We start from the raw sequence: 17,290 nt of genomic DNA on the forward strand, positions 1-17,290 counted from the left end.
ATTTCATCGAACATTGGTTGGGCAACTTTCAAATCTTTAAAAACTCAACACAACTTCTTCAATGTGCATTGGTGTTATAACTTATCAATATAAATGAGCATTAAGCAAACCCACAACAAAATAACCAATCCAAATCCCTTTTCAAACCTAGACTAAAATCAATAAAACTACAAAAAGGCATTAACTTTATGATAATTATCTGAAACCCCATTAAGCACATTTATATCTAAACAACAATATATCACAATCAGTATAAATGAGCTATAAGTATTTATCACAATGTACCACAGATAGCAAGGTAGACGTTGTTGAGAATCTCGATAAAACCTTCTGAATGTATCAGCCTCAAGCCTCCGAATATATACGCCTAATTATCTCACATAATATCAATATAAAATAGTGAAAACAACCACTAATTGAAATGGATAAGTCCATCACAGAATTCAAACGTGGGAGAAGAATTCTGGAAACACTACCAGCAAACCATACGGTTTCCTACAAAAAAGGCCACGTACAGAAATATATCAGCCTAAAAGGATATATATGGAATTTAATAATTAACATTTTAAATTAAAAAAACACAATAATGACATGTAATCTAAATAAATATAAAAATGCTGACATGCCTATTGTTTAGGCGTCCTAATCAAATTTCAAAATAGAACCAATGTTTGATCCGAAGAGTATTAAAAAAGTGCAAGGGATTCTAATTTTCCCATTTTAAAATAGAGAAAATTGTAGCAATAATCTCTTATTTTAATCTAATTGGAGCAATGGTCTCTCAATTAAAAATTCATGACCATCTGTCCTTTAACTCAGCAAAACTTGCAGCTATAGTCTTTTTCGTCAATTAAAAATAAGTCACGTTACACGCACGTGAGACTAAATCAAAGGGTAAATATGGAAAACCAAATAAGAAAAATTATTATTATCTTATTTTAAGAGTGCTGATAAACACATCCTATTGTCTTATTTTTCCACCCACATTTTAGTATAAATTTTATGTCAATTTTACCCTCTTGTGAAATGACATGTAAGGACCAATACAAAAATGTCATTTTGTGCCAGATTGCCCATTTTGTTATGCCATTTCCTTCTGTCCGTTCATTGTCTCTCTGAAGAAAAAAAAATTCTTCTCTCTTTCAATTCAATTATTGTGCCTTTCTGGGACGAGATCCCATCTCTTGTAAACAAGTATTTCTACTTCCATTTTTTCTTTCTCTAAAACCCTAGTCTCAAAGATCAAATCAAATACAAACAAACTGATCATATATCACCCATCACTGCTTCATAAGATCCATGACCTTAAACTCTCTGCCCTCCCAACCCCTCCTTTGATTCTAATCCTGACCCAAACCTCACCTCCCTTCTCTCTCATTTCCCTTCTTTCTAAAACTTTAGATACATAATCGTTTTACTAGACTGTAGGTATCTAGCTTCTAAATTAATATATCATCGTGTTTACTCAGGACAAAGATTTAGAAAAACCCTTTAAAATAAGGGCAATAATAATTGATGAAGATTATAATCGCACAAAGTGGGACAAAAGCTTATATGAAGCATGTTTACTATCATATCACGTCTCATTCTAATAATATAATGTCGTGCAGAAAAAAAATTTATACATAAAATTATATTATTAGATCAGAACATCCTTACAATAAACTCATTGTATGTATTGTCCTAAAAAATCGACAGAGTTTTGCTGCATCTTTAATTAAATCCCGAGTTTCTTAGAGCTTTCCCAAATAAATAATTGATGCTAATTGGATCCATTTTTTCCCCTAATGTATAATTTTTTATTATACAAGATGATTTGCTACCCGCCTATTGAGGGCGCTACCTTGTGGTGAATGGAAAGAGGTACTATTTAGAAATACGATATCTCCGCGACTCGGCGAGCGGTTGCTCCAACAGCAAGCCATGTTCTACCCTTAGTTCTTGGAGGCCTAATATAAATGCATCCTATACGAACACAATGTGAATTGCCTCAAAGATGGTCAAGCTTTTTACTCACTGCGCATCGAAAAGGAATGGTCGAATTCCAAACTTTTCTCTTGAAAATACCAATTACCAAAAAATGAACGTCACTTTGGAACATATGTGGTTAGCCTCTCAGCATGGCTTAAAGTAAGCCAAAAGAGCTTAAACTCCTCGGTAGGACATGGTTAACATGCTCTTTGATCTTGAATGGGATAAATTGCTCCAGATCGGGTTCTTACTGTTGAACATGCTTCGGCACATCGACCCTATGGTCAGAATCTTCAATTTGGAAGCTCCGCTGGTACTAAACAAGTAATCCCCCTTTTCTTCTTCTCTTCATGTATGTGGATGCCCTTGATAGGCACTCCAGGACCCGCCAACGCTCGTGAAAACCCGGGTCGATCGGTCCTCCATTTATCCGACCGGAGGTATGGATAATGAAGCCTGCTTTACAACCTTCTTCCTTATGGTCAACAAGACGTACACAAGTTGACATAGCCTTCATATATATGTTCCTTTGAGCTTGAATTCATAATATAATAAAATGTCTATAAAGCTTTGCTTCCCCCCTGTTGTCATAGTACTCGGCTCGTCCCTATTTTGATTTCATTCAAGATCGACGCCTAAATTGGTACGATAGTTGTAACATGGGAAAACTACAAAAAACACAACTTATTTGAATAACTGAGGACTAGCCCGCTTTTCATTTCCCATTACTTGAGGAAAATTGTTCTCATGTGGAATCGTTTTTTTTAGATTGTAACCCTTCACTTATAAACTCTACGCATATTCACTCATGATTGCTGACAATTCATCTATTCCAGAGCAGTCTAGTAATTAACCTATCCCACACTACTCGAAGCCTTCGTAAACTCATTGTTGAGATCTATCGTAGTGGGGCATAAAAAATTTGGACCATTTGTCAAATGCAGAATGTTAAATGTTTGATTTGGATCTACTTTTTAGTCTTCGTAATAAAGCTTAAATGTTAAAATGGTCCCTAAGTTTTTGTCCTTGGGTCAATTTAGTCTCTGTGTTTTCAATTTGGTCAATTTGGTCATTGTGTTTCTCTCCATTAGTCAATTAAGGACATTTCAATCTAATTTCCATAAAAAAAATTTATAAATTATTATAAACTAATTTACAAAATTATTATTTGATTTAAAATATTTAAAAATGAAATAAAATTCAAAATTAAAAGAAAAATTATTCTCCTCCCAACTCCCCGACCTCCTCCCTAACATTACCCCCTCTCTTTTCTATGTCAGAACCTTGATCATTTTTCAGATTGAAAGTTTATATCTTATATGTGTTATTTCTCATTAATTTTCATTTTTCTGTAAAGAAAAAAGGTAATTCTATCTCATATAATTTTTCTTATGAATTTTTTAAAAGAGATTGAATGAAATGCCTTTAAATTGGCTAACATAGATAAACACAAGGACTAAATTAGCCAAATCGAAAACACGAGAACTAAATTGGTCATATGGCTATAACACAAGGACCATTTTGACATTTAAGCCTCGTAATAATTAATAAACCCACGAGCATGTGTTATGTTCATTTTTTAATGTTAAATTCTGAGGATTTATAGATCGTGTTTCCCAAACCCGACCGATATTTTCTCTAGGAGCACTCTGATCTAGCAAAGAAAATTTCAGATTCTCCTTAAATATAGTATACACAAAAGTAATAGAATAATGTTACAGCCATGTCCTTAATTAAGGATCTTAGATAAATGCACGATCTGCGCTCAAACATATGAAGAAGGCTTACATGCAATTAAGAACGAAATTACAATGAGTCTTCATTCTCTCTCTAAAGTTTAGAACACCATAAATGATATTGAATGAATTCTTGAACGTAAACTCGTATTTCATTTTGGTTATTTTAACTTAGTTTTTTTTTAGGCCAAATCGGATAAATGATCCCTGTGGTTATAATGTATTCGGAAGGTAGTTCATGTGCTAAAAAAACTCGAATTTAAACCCCTGTGGTGTATTCCGTTAGAAAATTTAGTCCAAAAGTGATTTTTCCGTTAACTATCTGTTAATACATAGGTAAAATTGTACTTTGACGTGTGCACTCTCCCTCGTCTCTCTGCTCTCTCTGTAACACATCCCCCACCAATACCGCTTGAAGCAGATTACCGAGACGGTGCTCCTTCACCTCGACCGGCAATAAATCATCAATCTCTTTCTCAATATCAAATATTGTCTCATCAATTGGTGCATCCATATAATTTCCCATACTTGAAGCTGCCTGGATGGTTGATTCTTTTAATTCATTCAGTCCCTGCAATACAAAAGTGTTTCAATTAAAGCACGATGATCACCTGGTAATTAATATCATCAAATGTTCTAAACTACGACCTTCTTGCCATTGCAAGTCAAGGCCACAGGTTTAATATATCAAAAAACTTGAAAATCAAAATATATATTCTTGTCATACTCGAGATGAGGCCTCCTGGTAAACCAAAGGCGTCTGCATTTGTCGATAGGCATTTTGCATATTTCCATACAGTTAGATAAAGAAAAGGTTTTGTGTGATTACCTGGAGCCTGTGGGATGACTCCATTTGATGGAGGAATTCCAAGCAGACCACACATTAAAGTCTGCCATGAAACTCCAATGTTATAGAGGACTGGAACATTGAGAATGTTCTGCGAGAGGCCAGTCTTTCAAGCCTTTCAATTCTTGTTGTTCGTAGAAAGCAACGAGAGGCGAGTCTTGAAGCTTCATGCCGATCTCAATGACGGCTTTCTCAGAACTGGTTTTGTGAAAATTCAAATTACAGAAAGAGCAGAGAGACGAGGTAGAGTGCACATGTCAAAGTACAATTTTACTCATGTATTAATAGATAGTTAACAGAAAACTCACTTTTGGATTAAATTTGCTAACGAAGTACACCACAAGGGTTTAAATCCGAGTTTTTTTAGCACATGGGCTAGCTTCTGAATACCTTATGACCACAGAGATCATTCATCCAATTTGGCTTTTTTTTTTTAATTACATAAACCTCGAATGCATTATGTGTCTCAATTTAGTCATTCTGTAACATTTTTGTCCATCTGACCGTCTACTAAAACAATAAAATGATTCGTTCATGTGACATTTACATGATGAAAACAAGCTGAAAAATACTTTTTTTTTACAACAAATACTTCATTACGACTCAAAATTCATTAAAATGTCTTATTGTATGGTATCAATGAATGATTATCTGTTCTTTAACCACATGTTTTAAATTGTGGCAAAAGGGATTCCACACCTTCAAGTAAAAATTGAAGCACTTAAACTTTCGGAAATAAGAAGGACCCATGAAAAGACAAAGTTGAATGCTTGGGTCCCCACAGATAAAGAGGTTCCAAGACATGATGTGTTCTTCCTTTTTGAGAGATAAATTGTAAATTTGTAGTGGGATTGAAATTATAATATTTCCCACTTGACATGTTATAATATTCTCAGTGTAATTTCCATTGCATTGACGGTAAACATAAATAGTGACTCGTGATTAATTTATTGAAATGATGAACTCAATAATTCAATGATTCCAACTGTGTTTGCAATAATTTGCAATAATTTAACGGCTAAATCTGCGTTTGCATGCAATCAGAATTCACATCGAAGAAAAATCCATGTTATTGATCAAACCATCAATTCTGCTTGAATATGTAGTATGTACAATCAATCTTAAACAAAAGTTAATTTTCATATAGCTCTTATTTACGTGAAACTTGGAAGTAGTGACTCGTGGCTATACTTGATTGGAAAAAATGAAAAGTCGGTGCTTGTCTATCTTAGCTGACCAATCATGCATGTGATCTATATTTGGATAGTTTTTTTCAATTTGTCAGAAACACGATTCTGCAAACAACTGTCATAATAGTGGTTGGATACTTGAAAAAAAAAATAATTCAATGACTTATACTATAACACTTGGTATAACGGATCGTATTCCGGCACATTGAAAATTTTCTCCTATATTTGACCAAACTCGTTTTTAGGTAGAGAAATGAAGCCTTATTTGTTATAGAGATTTGGTTAAAGTAGAGAAGCGATGCCTAAACAATATGGGAAAACTTGAAGCCTCTACGAAAACCAAAGATCCTAAAAGCCTAGGGTTGCAATTCATTTGTCAAATTTGTACCTAAAAGTTCAGAAAATATGGAAACAGAGACCGTGATTAGGAAGAAGGATCGTTGATTTAAAAGGAATGCCAAATGCGTCCATGCAAATTAACCTCTAGTAATGAACAAGTATGCGATGAGCAGATGAGCAAATCTTAATTTTTGAATGCCCTGGACGCAAAACACTCTTGTAAGTTTAAACCAAGGACTTTTTCAACGAGGGATTGAGTCGTGGAAGTCATGAAAATCTCATATTCTTCGCAAAAAATCAATGAATATGGTATGCCATGACTTTTTGTGTTCTTAAAGTTCTTTGCTAATGACCATTTGGTTTAATAACATATGTCTATATTTGGTTGGAAGATATTTTCACTTTGAATCTCATAAATGAGAGTATGTTACGATTCCTATAGCATAAAAGAAAAGAAAGCTTTTTAGCTAAAATAGTTATTGAGATTGACATAACTCTTTATTTGGGTTCTTGAGATTTGAAATCAATGGTCCCTGAGTTCGTTCATTGTTAATCATTTTGGTCATTCCGTGAAAAATTTCTGTTAAATAAGGATCAAAATGACAAAAATACAAACTGAGGGACCATGTTTATCGATTTTAAATCTCAAAGACTAAAGTAAAAAATTATACAAATTTCAGTGACCATTTTAGTTGAAAAAGCCAAAATGGTTACTTTTACGTGTTGCTTTCTAAATTCACTCGTGCAACTAGAACCCATGGTTTTAGAGGAAAAACACTGCAGTGGCTGTAATCAAAAGTAAAAAAAATTCGATCTCCAAAACTTTGTCTATTCTTAGTTGCATCCTCTCCTATTCAACAAACCATGCATACCTAATTAAAAGCTAAATTTTTTTTTTTTAAATTAACCCAAATTTGGTTTAATTACAAACTCTGCTTTAATATCCCAACGACTTTAAAAAAACAAGACACCGGCCCACAATCACACAGATTCCCAAAAACACAGGAAAAAAGGAAAATTACAAAACGCTTCCTAGCTTCCATGGCTTCCTCCTCCATCAAGGTCATCTCCTCCTCCGCCTTCACCGCCTCAGCGACACTGTCTCAAGTCCCGCTACCACCATCCAAACCCTACCTCCTTTCCTTCCTCCACACCACCTCCAACCCCATATCCTTAAAATTCTCCCATTCCCATAATTTGCGTTCCCATTCTTTTCTCATAACCAACGTTCTAAAAACAGCTGAGTCATCATCCGACACTTACGTTTCAAAGTCCTCCCAGCTTCCCAAGCAACCGTCTTCAGATTCAACTCCGACCATCCTGGTCTCCGAAAAACTTGGAGAAGCCGGTCTCCAAGTCCTACGTGGCTTTGGCAACTTGGAGTGCGCGTATGACCTCTCCCCTGTGGAGCTCTGCGCCAAGATCTCGACATGCGACGCTTTGATCGTTCGGAGTGGAACGAAGGTGACCAGGCAGGTGTTTGAGGCGGCCAAAGGGAGGTTGAAGGTGGTGGGGAGAGCTGGCGTGGGGATAGACAATGTGAATCTGCAGGCGGCCACAGAATTTGGATGTCTGGTCGTTAATGCGCCCACGGCAAACACCGTGGCCGCCGCAGAGCACGGGATTGCGCTGCTCACTGCCATGTCACGAAATGTTGCGCAAGCTGATGCTTCCATCAAAGCTGGTAATTAACACTTATTTAATTTGTTGTTTTATTAGTAGTTTTAGTTTTCTAAGAAAATTCTCACGACCCATGCACTTCCTAGTTTCGGATGAAATCAAATTTTAATATGTGCAATTATTTGCAAATAACATGTTTTAGGTAGGCATAGATTTTCCTTTTCGGATGTGAAATTTCAAACTTATGTTTAAGTTTACATCATCTTTTTATATTTGTTAGGCCAACTATTTTGGTTTATTATTAAATTTGAGAAGTGATTTATGCACTTCAATATCTCTCTCTCTCTCTCTCCATTCGTTACCTAATATCAAAGGACAAATGAAAAGGATCTAAAAGGAGAGAATGGACATGTATAAAAAGCACTTGAGTTTAAATTTTTTAAGAAAAAATATCAATGTACTAAAAAAAATAAAAATTTAAGCAAAAATGAAACTTTAAAATCTCTAGTTTTAACTTTCAATTAACATAATATAAATTAGTAGTATACTTTGGTTGTTGATAATAATTGACTTTTTAGTCAAAATAGTCTCTAAGAGTGACATAACTCCTCACTTTGGTTCTGGCAATGAAAATTGATAGAAGTAGTCTCTAAGTTTGTTCACTGTAAATCGTTTTGGTTATTCCCTCAAAATCCTCGTTAAGTGGAGGGGTTTGATAAAAATGCTCTCAAAAGACGGTTGCGTGGTCTTCACATGACAACTTAACGAGGAATTAACAGATTTGTCACGAAATGACCAAAATGATTTAGAGTGGACAAACTCAGGAACCAATTCTATACATGTTCATTGTTATGGATCAAAGTAAGGAGTTATGTCAATCTTAAGAACTATTTTAGCTAAAAAGTCATAATAATTTGCCCTTGAGATTAAAGATTAAAGCTGTTTTTTCCTATGCAATACAAGCTATATTGAGAGGTAAGGACTCAAATTTGCTATTTTAGATGTAAAGGCAAATGCTCTTACTTGCAATCCCGTTGCAGGATCAAAGACCTAAGCTAAAGATACACTTGATGGGTTTATTTTCTCTCTCGAGCAAAACAATTGTTATCGAATTATTGCAAAAGTAAATAGTTTTTGTCTAGCTTGATGTCGCGACTGACAGTCGTACACAGTACGCCGGGGTCGGATTTCCGCTTTTGTACCTTTACAATTCATTGAATTTAGTGGGTGCGCATTGAATTTATATGGATCTGTCGCTTTCTGGGTAGAAATATGATTGTCCAAGCAACAAGTGAACGAAAGCGTCTACGGATCTATGAATTCGAAAACACATATTTTGATGCACCTTTTTGCTGAGCTCATTTTATAATTTATTTCAATGATTTAACTATTTATTTTTATGTCTTATTTCAAAAATCATTTCTACCAAAAATACTCAATTCCGAAATCACATGACTATTGATTAAATTGAGTATTTCTTTGTAGAACTGTATTTGTCCATTTTCTTTATCATAAATGATGTGCTAAAATATAACAAGTTTGAATCGTTGAAATATATTACGAAATGTGACCTACAAATAAGTGGCAAAATATGTGTAAAAAACTGTGTCTCCATGTCCTAACCTTTTATGTACATATAATTTGAATGGATGCTGTTGAACCGACACATTCCACAGGTGGATGCACGTGTGAACATTCACGCATGTGAGCATGACATGCAGGAACAATTTTATTCCCAAGTTGAAAAGGAATCGAATTCTGTCAGACATATTTTATCTACTAATAGCTAGGAATTAAGGGTCCTTCCCTTTTGATTATCAAAGACAAATATGACTGACTGAGGGTTTTCTAACCGGGAAATGATTTCTGCACTCCACTCTTCTCCCAGTACACTCCACAATTTTTCCGATGTTTGACTATTGAAAAGAGAAATACGAGTAAAAAACAAAGGAAGGAATGCAGAAGTAAAAATGAATACTACCTAACTTTGAGTTTGATTGTTTCTGGACTAAACATGTGTTGGTTCTACTAAGTGAATGAAAGGGCTGCAATTTCCATAATTTTCGAGATCAATAAATTCGAAATTTTGTTCATTAAATCGACTGTAAAAAATTTTGGTTGACACCTTATTGTTTTAATTTTGATCCCTTGAAGAACATGTTGACACATTTCTTTGTGTATGTGTAAGGATGGACTGCATTTTCCTTTGAAGTTCTGCTGCTAACCTGCACATAATGCTAACTTTGATGCCGGACTTTTGCAGGAAAGTGGCAACGAAACAAGTACATTGGCGTCTCTCTAGTTGGGAAAACATTGGCAGTTATGGGATTTGGAAAAGTTGGATCCGAAGTTGCTAGACGTGCGAAAGGCTTGGGAATGCATGTTATTTCACATGATCCTTATGCACCGGCTGATAGAGCGCGCGCAATTGGTGTGGATTTGGTCTCTTTTGAGCAGGCACTTGGCACTGCAGATTTCATATCACTGCACATGCCTCTCACCCCTACTACATCAAAGGTGTTCAACGATAAAACATTCGCAATGATGAAGAAGGGAGTCCGAATCATTAATGTTGCCCGAGGCGGAGTCATTGATGAAGATGCACTAGTGAGAGCTCTTGACAGTGGAATTGTTGTTCAGGTATGATTCTCTAATTTATGTCAAAGTTGACAGTGTTGAAGATACAATTGTAAATAGCATGTTTTCAAGGAAGAAAGTGATTTCCGCACACCTATTTTTTTCTTCTTCGCTCTTCTGTAGAGGGAGAAACATCATTTGTATATTCCATCACCCACATTTTCTCCATTTTTTTCTGCTGACTTTAGTATTGTTTTGATCTATGCTAACATACAGTTACGTTTGTTACATTGTTTCGTAACAGGCTGCACTTGATGTGTTCGAAGAGGAGCCTCCATCCAAAGATAGTAAGCTCGTGCAACATGAGAATGTAACAGTCACACCTCATCTAGGAGCTAGCACAAAGGAAGCTCAGGCACGTTTAATTTCTCCGATACTGATCAAACTTTTCGAAAGATATATCTTACATCCTTTAACTCATCAAATTATGCACAAAACATAATATTTTCAGGAAGGTGTTGCCATTGAAATAGCAGAAGCTGTTGTTGGAGCATTGAGAGGTGAACTTTCTGCAACCGCTGTCAACGCTCCCATGGTCTCTCCTGAGGTATGTTGCTTTATTAGTAGAAGAGGAATAGGCAACATTCGTGGAAGATTAACTAAGCTCGCAAAATTTTCATGTTCTCAGGTTCTGGCTGAGTTGTCTCCATATGTTGTGCTAGCCGAGAAGCTGGGAAAGTTGGCTGTACAATTAGTAGCAGGAGGAAGTGGGATTAAATCTGTGAGGGTGGTTTACCAATCAGCTCGCCACCCCGATGACTTGGATACCAGACTTCTCAGGGCCATGATCACCAAAGGCATCATCGAACCGATATCTGCCTCATTTATCAATCTAGTCAATGCAGATTTCATTGCGAAGGATAAAGGTCTGCACATAAGCGAGGAAAGGGTAGCTGTCGACGCATCTCCAGAGTGCCCTATCGCTTCAATCCAAGTACACATTTCCAAAGTGGAGTCCAAATTCGCAAGTTGTGTTTCCGAAAATGGAAACATAAGCATTGAGGGGAAAGTGAAATATGGCAAGCCCCATCTGACATTGTTAGGAACGTTTGGCGTGGATGTGAGCCTCGAGGGAAATCTCATTCTGTGCCGGCAGGTGGATCATCCAGGCATGATTGGACAGGTGGGGAACATACTTGGGACCGAGAATGTGAATGTGAACTTTATGAGTGTGGGAAGAACTGTCCAGAAGAAGGCCATAATGGCGATTGGAGTGGATGAGGAACCGAAAGAGGAGTTGCTCAATAAGATCGGGAAGGTACCTGATATCGAAGAGTTTGTGTTCCTTAAGCTATAGTAAAAACCTAATGAGAAGGCTTCTGGTGCAGGCAAAAAAAAAAAAATCACAGTTGGTTTAAGTAATGTTCTTCTTCTTCTTCAGCAGTAAACAAAGAGGCCGGCCAGCTCTGCGTGTCCCTGGTTGCGCCATGAATTTAGTCTAGATGGTAATGTATTACGCGCCAACATGATAAGCCAGAAGCCGGTGGTATTAGGATTGATGTTTTAGTTAGTTTTGGTAGTTCTTTATCCGCATTCTGCGATTCTTATCGATGTTGTTGTTGTTGTTGTTCGATTATTGTCAGTGCTGGTGTAGTAATAGAAGTAATTCTTCTGCTAGTGTGTGGACTTATTTGTATGGTAATTCTGTTGAAGTTTTCCAATTTTCTTTTGGTAAATGCAGACATTAATGCTAGAAGTTTTTCAGTAATAAGCACCAGCAGAATTCTTTTATGCTTGGTATTCATTGGGTAATGTCTTGGGAGGTAAGCAAGCTATATGCTGAATTAGGTTGGGTTTCCAAGCTTTGGTAGAGGCAAAATCTTGACGAATTGGTGTTACTACAATATATATTTATACCCTGCTAAATTTCCTTCTTGGTATTATGTTTCAACTTTCAAATCTCACCACCTAAAAGTTGGTAGAGGTCGATCGTGCATAACATGATGACCGGTCTTAATGATGTGGTTGTTAACATGAGGATTATCTTGCGTTGAATATTTATATTATTACTCCAACCATGACGAATGAGCTGTTGAGAAGTTTTTTTAGTGCGGAACACTCAAAGTCTAAGACAAATCAATGTTGTTTATATTGTAATACGTAGATTTAGAAGGTGTATTCAATTTGTTGAGCGATTTTAAATCTTTTTACAAATTTAAGGATATTCAATTAAGATTTTAAGTGATTATCTGAAAGTTTTGGTATATTAAATCATGATTTTAAATGAGCTTATTGCATTCTAGGGGTATTATATTAGAAACTGATTTAAAGAGTTTAAAAAGTGAGGTCACTCAATAATACGTTCTAGTAGTATTATTCTTCACTTGTAAGTGAGATGTCTTAGGCTCGATTCTCCCCAAAGGTGAATTTAAATTTGAACCACATTATTGCTAGCCTATTGTGAGCTAAGCCTAATCCTCTCCTTAATGTAGATAATATCGTTGGTTCAAAAAAAAAAAAAGTGAGGAAATTCGAGAGATTTCATAATATTTTTAACCATTTTTAAATCTCACCTCTCTCCTTTGAGGGTATTCACTCAAAATTTTATGTTAAATTTTTAAAAATCAATTAAAATCCATAACATTTTCATTAAAATTTCTCGAATTCTATTAAAATCTATAGATTTATAAATCGGTGCGATAAATATCACAAAAACTCTCCGAGGGAAGAAGAAATAAAATAAACTCAAAAATACCGAAAATGTTATAAACCACACGATCTTGCTTTGGCACGTGTCATCACGCGATTGAATTATTGGGTAAGTGAATCAGAGGGTCCGCATCCTGTAGAGTTGCAGTTTTCTGTAACCCTATTCGGCAAATTCCCGATCGCTCGCGGCAAAATCCCATTCCAAACACTCAACTTTTACCTCCGAAAAATCTCAACTCTCTCTCCCTTCCCTCTCTCTCTTTCTCTCTCTAGGGTTTTGCGTACAAATCGGATATGGCCGGCGCTGGGATCCACCCGTACCACCAGCAATGGCAGCCCGCAGCCGCCGCTCCTCCGCCTCCCCCTACGGCTGTCGGCTCTATAGCTCCTCCTCCTCCTCACCACCTCGTCGACAACCCGAACCGACCCCTTACCGATGAGGTTCGCACCATATTCATCACTGGTCTTCCTGAGGATGTGAAGGAGAGAGAGATACAGAACCTTCTGAGATGGTTGCCAGGATACGAGGCCTCGCAGGTCAACAACAAGGGCGAGAAGCCTATGAGTTTCGCGCTCTTTTCCACTGCTCATCAAGCCATTGCTGCCAAAGACGCCCTTCAGGTTAGCTTTGAATAATTTCTTACGGTTGAATTTTGATTTTGATGCTTATGTTGAAATTTTGAGTTTTTGTTCGATTTTGGGGTTTAGGGTATGATTTTCGATTCGGAGTCGAAGGCTGTGCTGCACACGGAGATGGCAAAGAAGAATCTTTTTGTTAAAAGAGGTGAGGATGGTGATTAATTTGTTACTTTTTTAGTTGAATTGGAGAGTTTTATTGTTTTCGGTATTTTGTTAGGGATCTAGTTCATAGAGTTTTATCTACGTTGAGTAGTAATCAATGTATTTGGTTTAAAGTTCAATTTTGTTAGTGGAATAGGGGGAGAATTTCCTGTTTCCGGTAATGGGCAAGTGTCGGTTCTATTACTTATGTTTATCATTACCGCATTATGTTGGTTCGAATCGTAATAACAATGGTTTTTGGTTAGCTTAGAGAGTTTGGTTGAATATTTTGTTACTATCTAATTTGAGTTGGAAACTATAGGAATTGTAGGCGATACAAGCCCTTATGATCAGAGTAAACGTTTGCGAACTGGTGGTGACTACTCACAGGCTGGCTATAGCAGTCCATCTCCTTTTCATCCTCCTCCTCCACCTGTTTGGGGGCCACACGGGTAATCAAACATTGCTCATCTAATTTCGAAATAAAATTTAGTTGTTTCTGCTGCTCAATAGAGCATATGTTTTCCTTGCCGGATATTTCACATTTTCGCATGTGAATGTTGCTCGTGTGGCCCAGGTATCTGGCTCCACCACCTCCTACGTATGATCCATATGGTGGTTATCCTGTTCCTCCAGTACAAATGCATGCTCCTCCTCCTGTACCAGCACCGAGTAGCTATGTACCTGTTCTGGTAATCCACTATGCTTTGTGTGTGTAAAATGTTGGGTAAAGAGTTTGTGTTTGCTAATTTATGAGTTTGCATGAACCTCACAAATTTCCTTTTTTTTTTTTTTTTACTTTGGATTGGGGTGTGTGTGGGGAGTTGAGATATTGATAGTTATCAAGAGATATAGTTTGTCTAGCCATCACTTAGTCAAACAACCACTGTACCCCTTCTTCTCTTGTTTATATAAATGAATGTATATTATATCGAAGAAGAAAAAAACTGAAGTGCAGCCTTAAAATGATATTTAAACTAACTAAGCAGATTAGCTATTCATTTTTACTTGTTCAACTCACAGTTCAAAGATTTATTTTCTTCCCTTTATGTAGCTTATTTTGTTTGTTATTCCCCACTTTCTTTCTTCCTGTTTGCTGTGCTTTTGTTGTTTCGTAGTGGCCAATTTTTTCATAACTGTTGGCTGTCCATGATGTAGGAAGCCGATAAATATAATTTGTTCTTCTTTATGATGGTTCTTGTTTCCTGCAGAACACTAAAGATAACCCACCGTGCAATACCTTATTTATTGGAAATCTGGGAGAGACAATTAATGAGGAAGAACTGAGGGGCCTTTTCAGCTCGTATGAATGTCTCTTCCCTTATCTTAGGATGTGTTTCATTTCTTTGTTTCATAAGAAAGGTGTCAAGCTAAATATAAATTTTTGGTAATGCAGACAACCTGGATTTAAGCAAATGAAGATCTTAAGACAAGAAAGGCATACTGTTTGTTTCATTGAGTTTGAAGTAAGTAATATTTAGCAATTAAACGCTGTTCATTGACGCTTTCATATTAGGATAAATATTCTGAGTGCCTGCCCTTTTCTATATTTACTAAACAGATTTTCTGTATAACCCATGCAGGATGTGAACAGTGCCACCAATGTGCACCACGCTTTGCAGGGTGCTGTTATCCCCAGTTCTGGTTCTGTAGGCATGAGAATACAATATCCTTTTGTAATTTTCTTATGGCTGATATTTTGTTTGTTGTTTATGCAACTTAATATTAATTGGACTGCAAGTATAAATAAGCATAGGTCAAAATTCGTGCTCTCATGTACCTGGTTGCTGGACTGTTTTACATGTATGACCGTGACTAGTTTCTACTTTCTCAAGTCACCTGTAACATTCATGTTTCCAAAACTCTGTTTTCTAGGATGGATTTTTGTTTTGTGGGTTATTTGATCCAATGCTGAGTCAGATCGATCAGGTTCTTGCCCTATTTTTTAATCTAGGTTTCCAGATGTATAGTATGTCGATGCTCTACATAATCACGAAAGTTGTCTTAACTTAGTATACGGAGTTTAGCAAATCCTATTTAGTGACGTGCAAAAGTCATCTGTTGATGTGCCTTTTCTCTGTGCGTCAGTGTGACTGATTAATGTTACATGAATAAAAGGTTTGAATACCCTTTTATGCTTGGTATATCATAGTGATACCAAAGTTTAGATTACCAAATGGCATTTGCAGCAAGATTTTTATCTTACAGAATAATTTTAGTTCCAATATTCCTTAAAATAACTTCTATATATATATATATATATATATATATATTCTGAATTCTGATCCACCTCACCACAGATATATATGTTACTCATGACTTGTCTATGTTCCTTTTGTGATTGGCAATATATGTTTTTTCCTTGACTTATAAATACATATTCAAAGAACCCATTTGGGAAAAGGAAGGATGGAAACCACCCTGGTGCTGTCCCTGCTGCCAATGGAGCTCCACCGGCTATGACATACCAGTAGCTTGAAGGGGATGTACTCTGTTCCTTATGCTAGAGACAATCACAACCACATGATAGGATGCATCTTGCAGCTGTTGCATGCATCCATTTCATAGTCACGTCATCAGCATTAGCATCTCCCCTCATGTGAATGAATGCACTTAGTGGCATCATGAACATACCATTTGGCCATGTTATAACGTACTTGTGACATGCATTTTCAGCAGTATGTGTTAATGCCTGGATATTAGGGGCTCAAATTGTTATCATCTTATAGCCTATTTGTGACATGCATATTTCAGCAATATGTGTTAATGCAATGTTAGGGGCAAAAATATTGTTATCATCTGTAGGGTGGTGGGTCGTGCATTGGTCTACAGATTAAATTGTTGTATGTCGAAATTAGGAATGCCCACCCATATAGACTTCTTGCTAGCTTACATTATTTTTTAACATAGGTTTGAGTGGTTAACTTATCTCAACCAATCATCTGAAGGTGGTCCTCAGTTCTATTTGATGGCATAACTTCCATTCCGTTGTGGATACTTAGGAAAACACACCATTAATTATCATGTTTTCCATTTCCATCACGTTTATCATTTCCATCCCCACGACATACTAATAACTTAGACTAGTCATGGATCATCGTTTAAGCGAGGAGCTAGACATGCAGTTTTACCATTCAAGATGTTCGAAGCATGACTTTTCAGAAAGATGTTGGGTATTATATACATGCTGTGTGGTTTATATACAGGATATTCCAATACCAAATGACAATGCACTATTCATTTGAGGAGGTCTGGTGTAGTCGGCTGCTCATTTGTTTCAGGTATTACTTCACTAGGCAATCATCAAGCAATTTTCGTGTACTTCTGGCCTCGAGATTAGTAGGTATCTTGATGTTTATCGGTGAGAGGAAACACATTTTTTCCATAACTAGTTTGAAGCAAATATGATGGAACTATGCGTTGGTCCTTGCGTGCCATTGATTACTTGTAAGCGAACTGAATTCATAGGTTGTGAAGACTTACTGGAAAGTGAAGAAAAATAGAAAGTGGGTAGTTTGCAA

The 17,290-nt window shown here is 36.5% G+C and overlaps 2 protein-coding genes across 4 annotated transcripts; both read left to right on the forward strand.

Moving 5' to 3' along the window:
* The first annotated feature begins 6,942 nt into the window (after positions 1 to 6,942).
* On the forward strand, positions 6,943 to 12,071 carry LOC137739565 (D-3-phosphoglycerate dehydrogenase 3, chloroplastic). Of its 2 annotated transcripts, none has more exons than XM_068479180.2 (5): positions 6,943 to 7,767; positions 9,967 to 10,343; positions 10,585 to 10,695; positions 10,792 to 10,887; positions 10,969 to 12,071. In XM_068479180.2, exons 1-5 carry the CDS (start codon positions 7,125 to 7,127, stop codon positions 11,635 to 11,637), a joined length of 1,896 nt encoding a protein of 631 aa, XP_068335281.2. In that variant the 5' UTR covers positions 6,943 to 7,124; the 3' UTR covers positions 11,638 to 12,071. The 2 variants fall into 2 exon arrangements, with proteins under 2 accessions (XP_068335281.2, XP_088556454.1); XM_088700328.1 differs by having other exon boundaries at positions 7,037 to 7,767; positions 10,585 to 10,699; positions 10,796 to 10,887.
* A 1,049-nt stretch (positions 12,072 to 13,120) lies between these two features.
* Positions 13,121 to 17,290, forward strand: LOC137739498 (uncharacterized). 2 transcript variants are annotated; one of them, XM_068479084.2, is made up of 8 exons: positions 13,121 to 13,610; positions 13,698 to 13,773; positions 14,092 to 14,221; positions 14,347 to 14,461; positions 14,981 to 15,072; positions 15,166 to 15,235; positions 15,353 to 15,435; positions 16,147 to 17,290. In XM_068479084.2, the coding sequence occupies exons 1-8, from the start codon at positions 13,284 to 13,286 to the stop codon at positions 16,241 to 16,243; spliced, it is 990 nt and encodes a 329-aa protein (XP_068335185.2). In that variant the 5' UTR covers positions 13,121 to 13,283; the 3' UTR covers positions 16,244 to 17,290. The 2 variants fall into 2 exon arrangements, with proteins under 2 accessions (XP_068335185.2, XP_088555736.1); XM_088699610.1 differs by lacking the exon at positions 16,147 to 17,290 and having other exon boundaries at positions 13,135 to 13,610; positions 15,353 to 15,714.

This window comes from Pyrus communis, chromosome 9 (assembly GCF_041283825.1).
Source record: "Pyrus communis isolate YQ-2024b chromosome 9, ASM4128382v1, whole genome shotgun sequence".
Lineage (NCBI taxonomy): Eukaryota > Viridiplantae > Streptophyta > Magnoliopsida > Rosales > Rosaceae > Pyrus > Pyrus communis.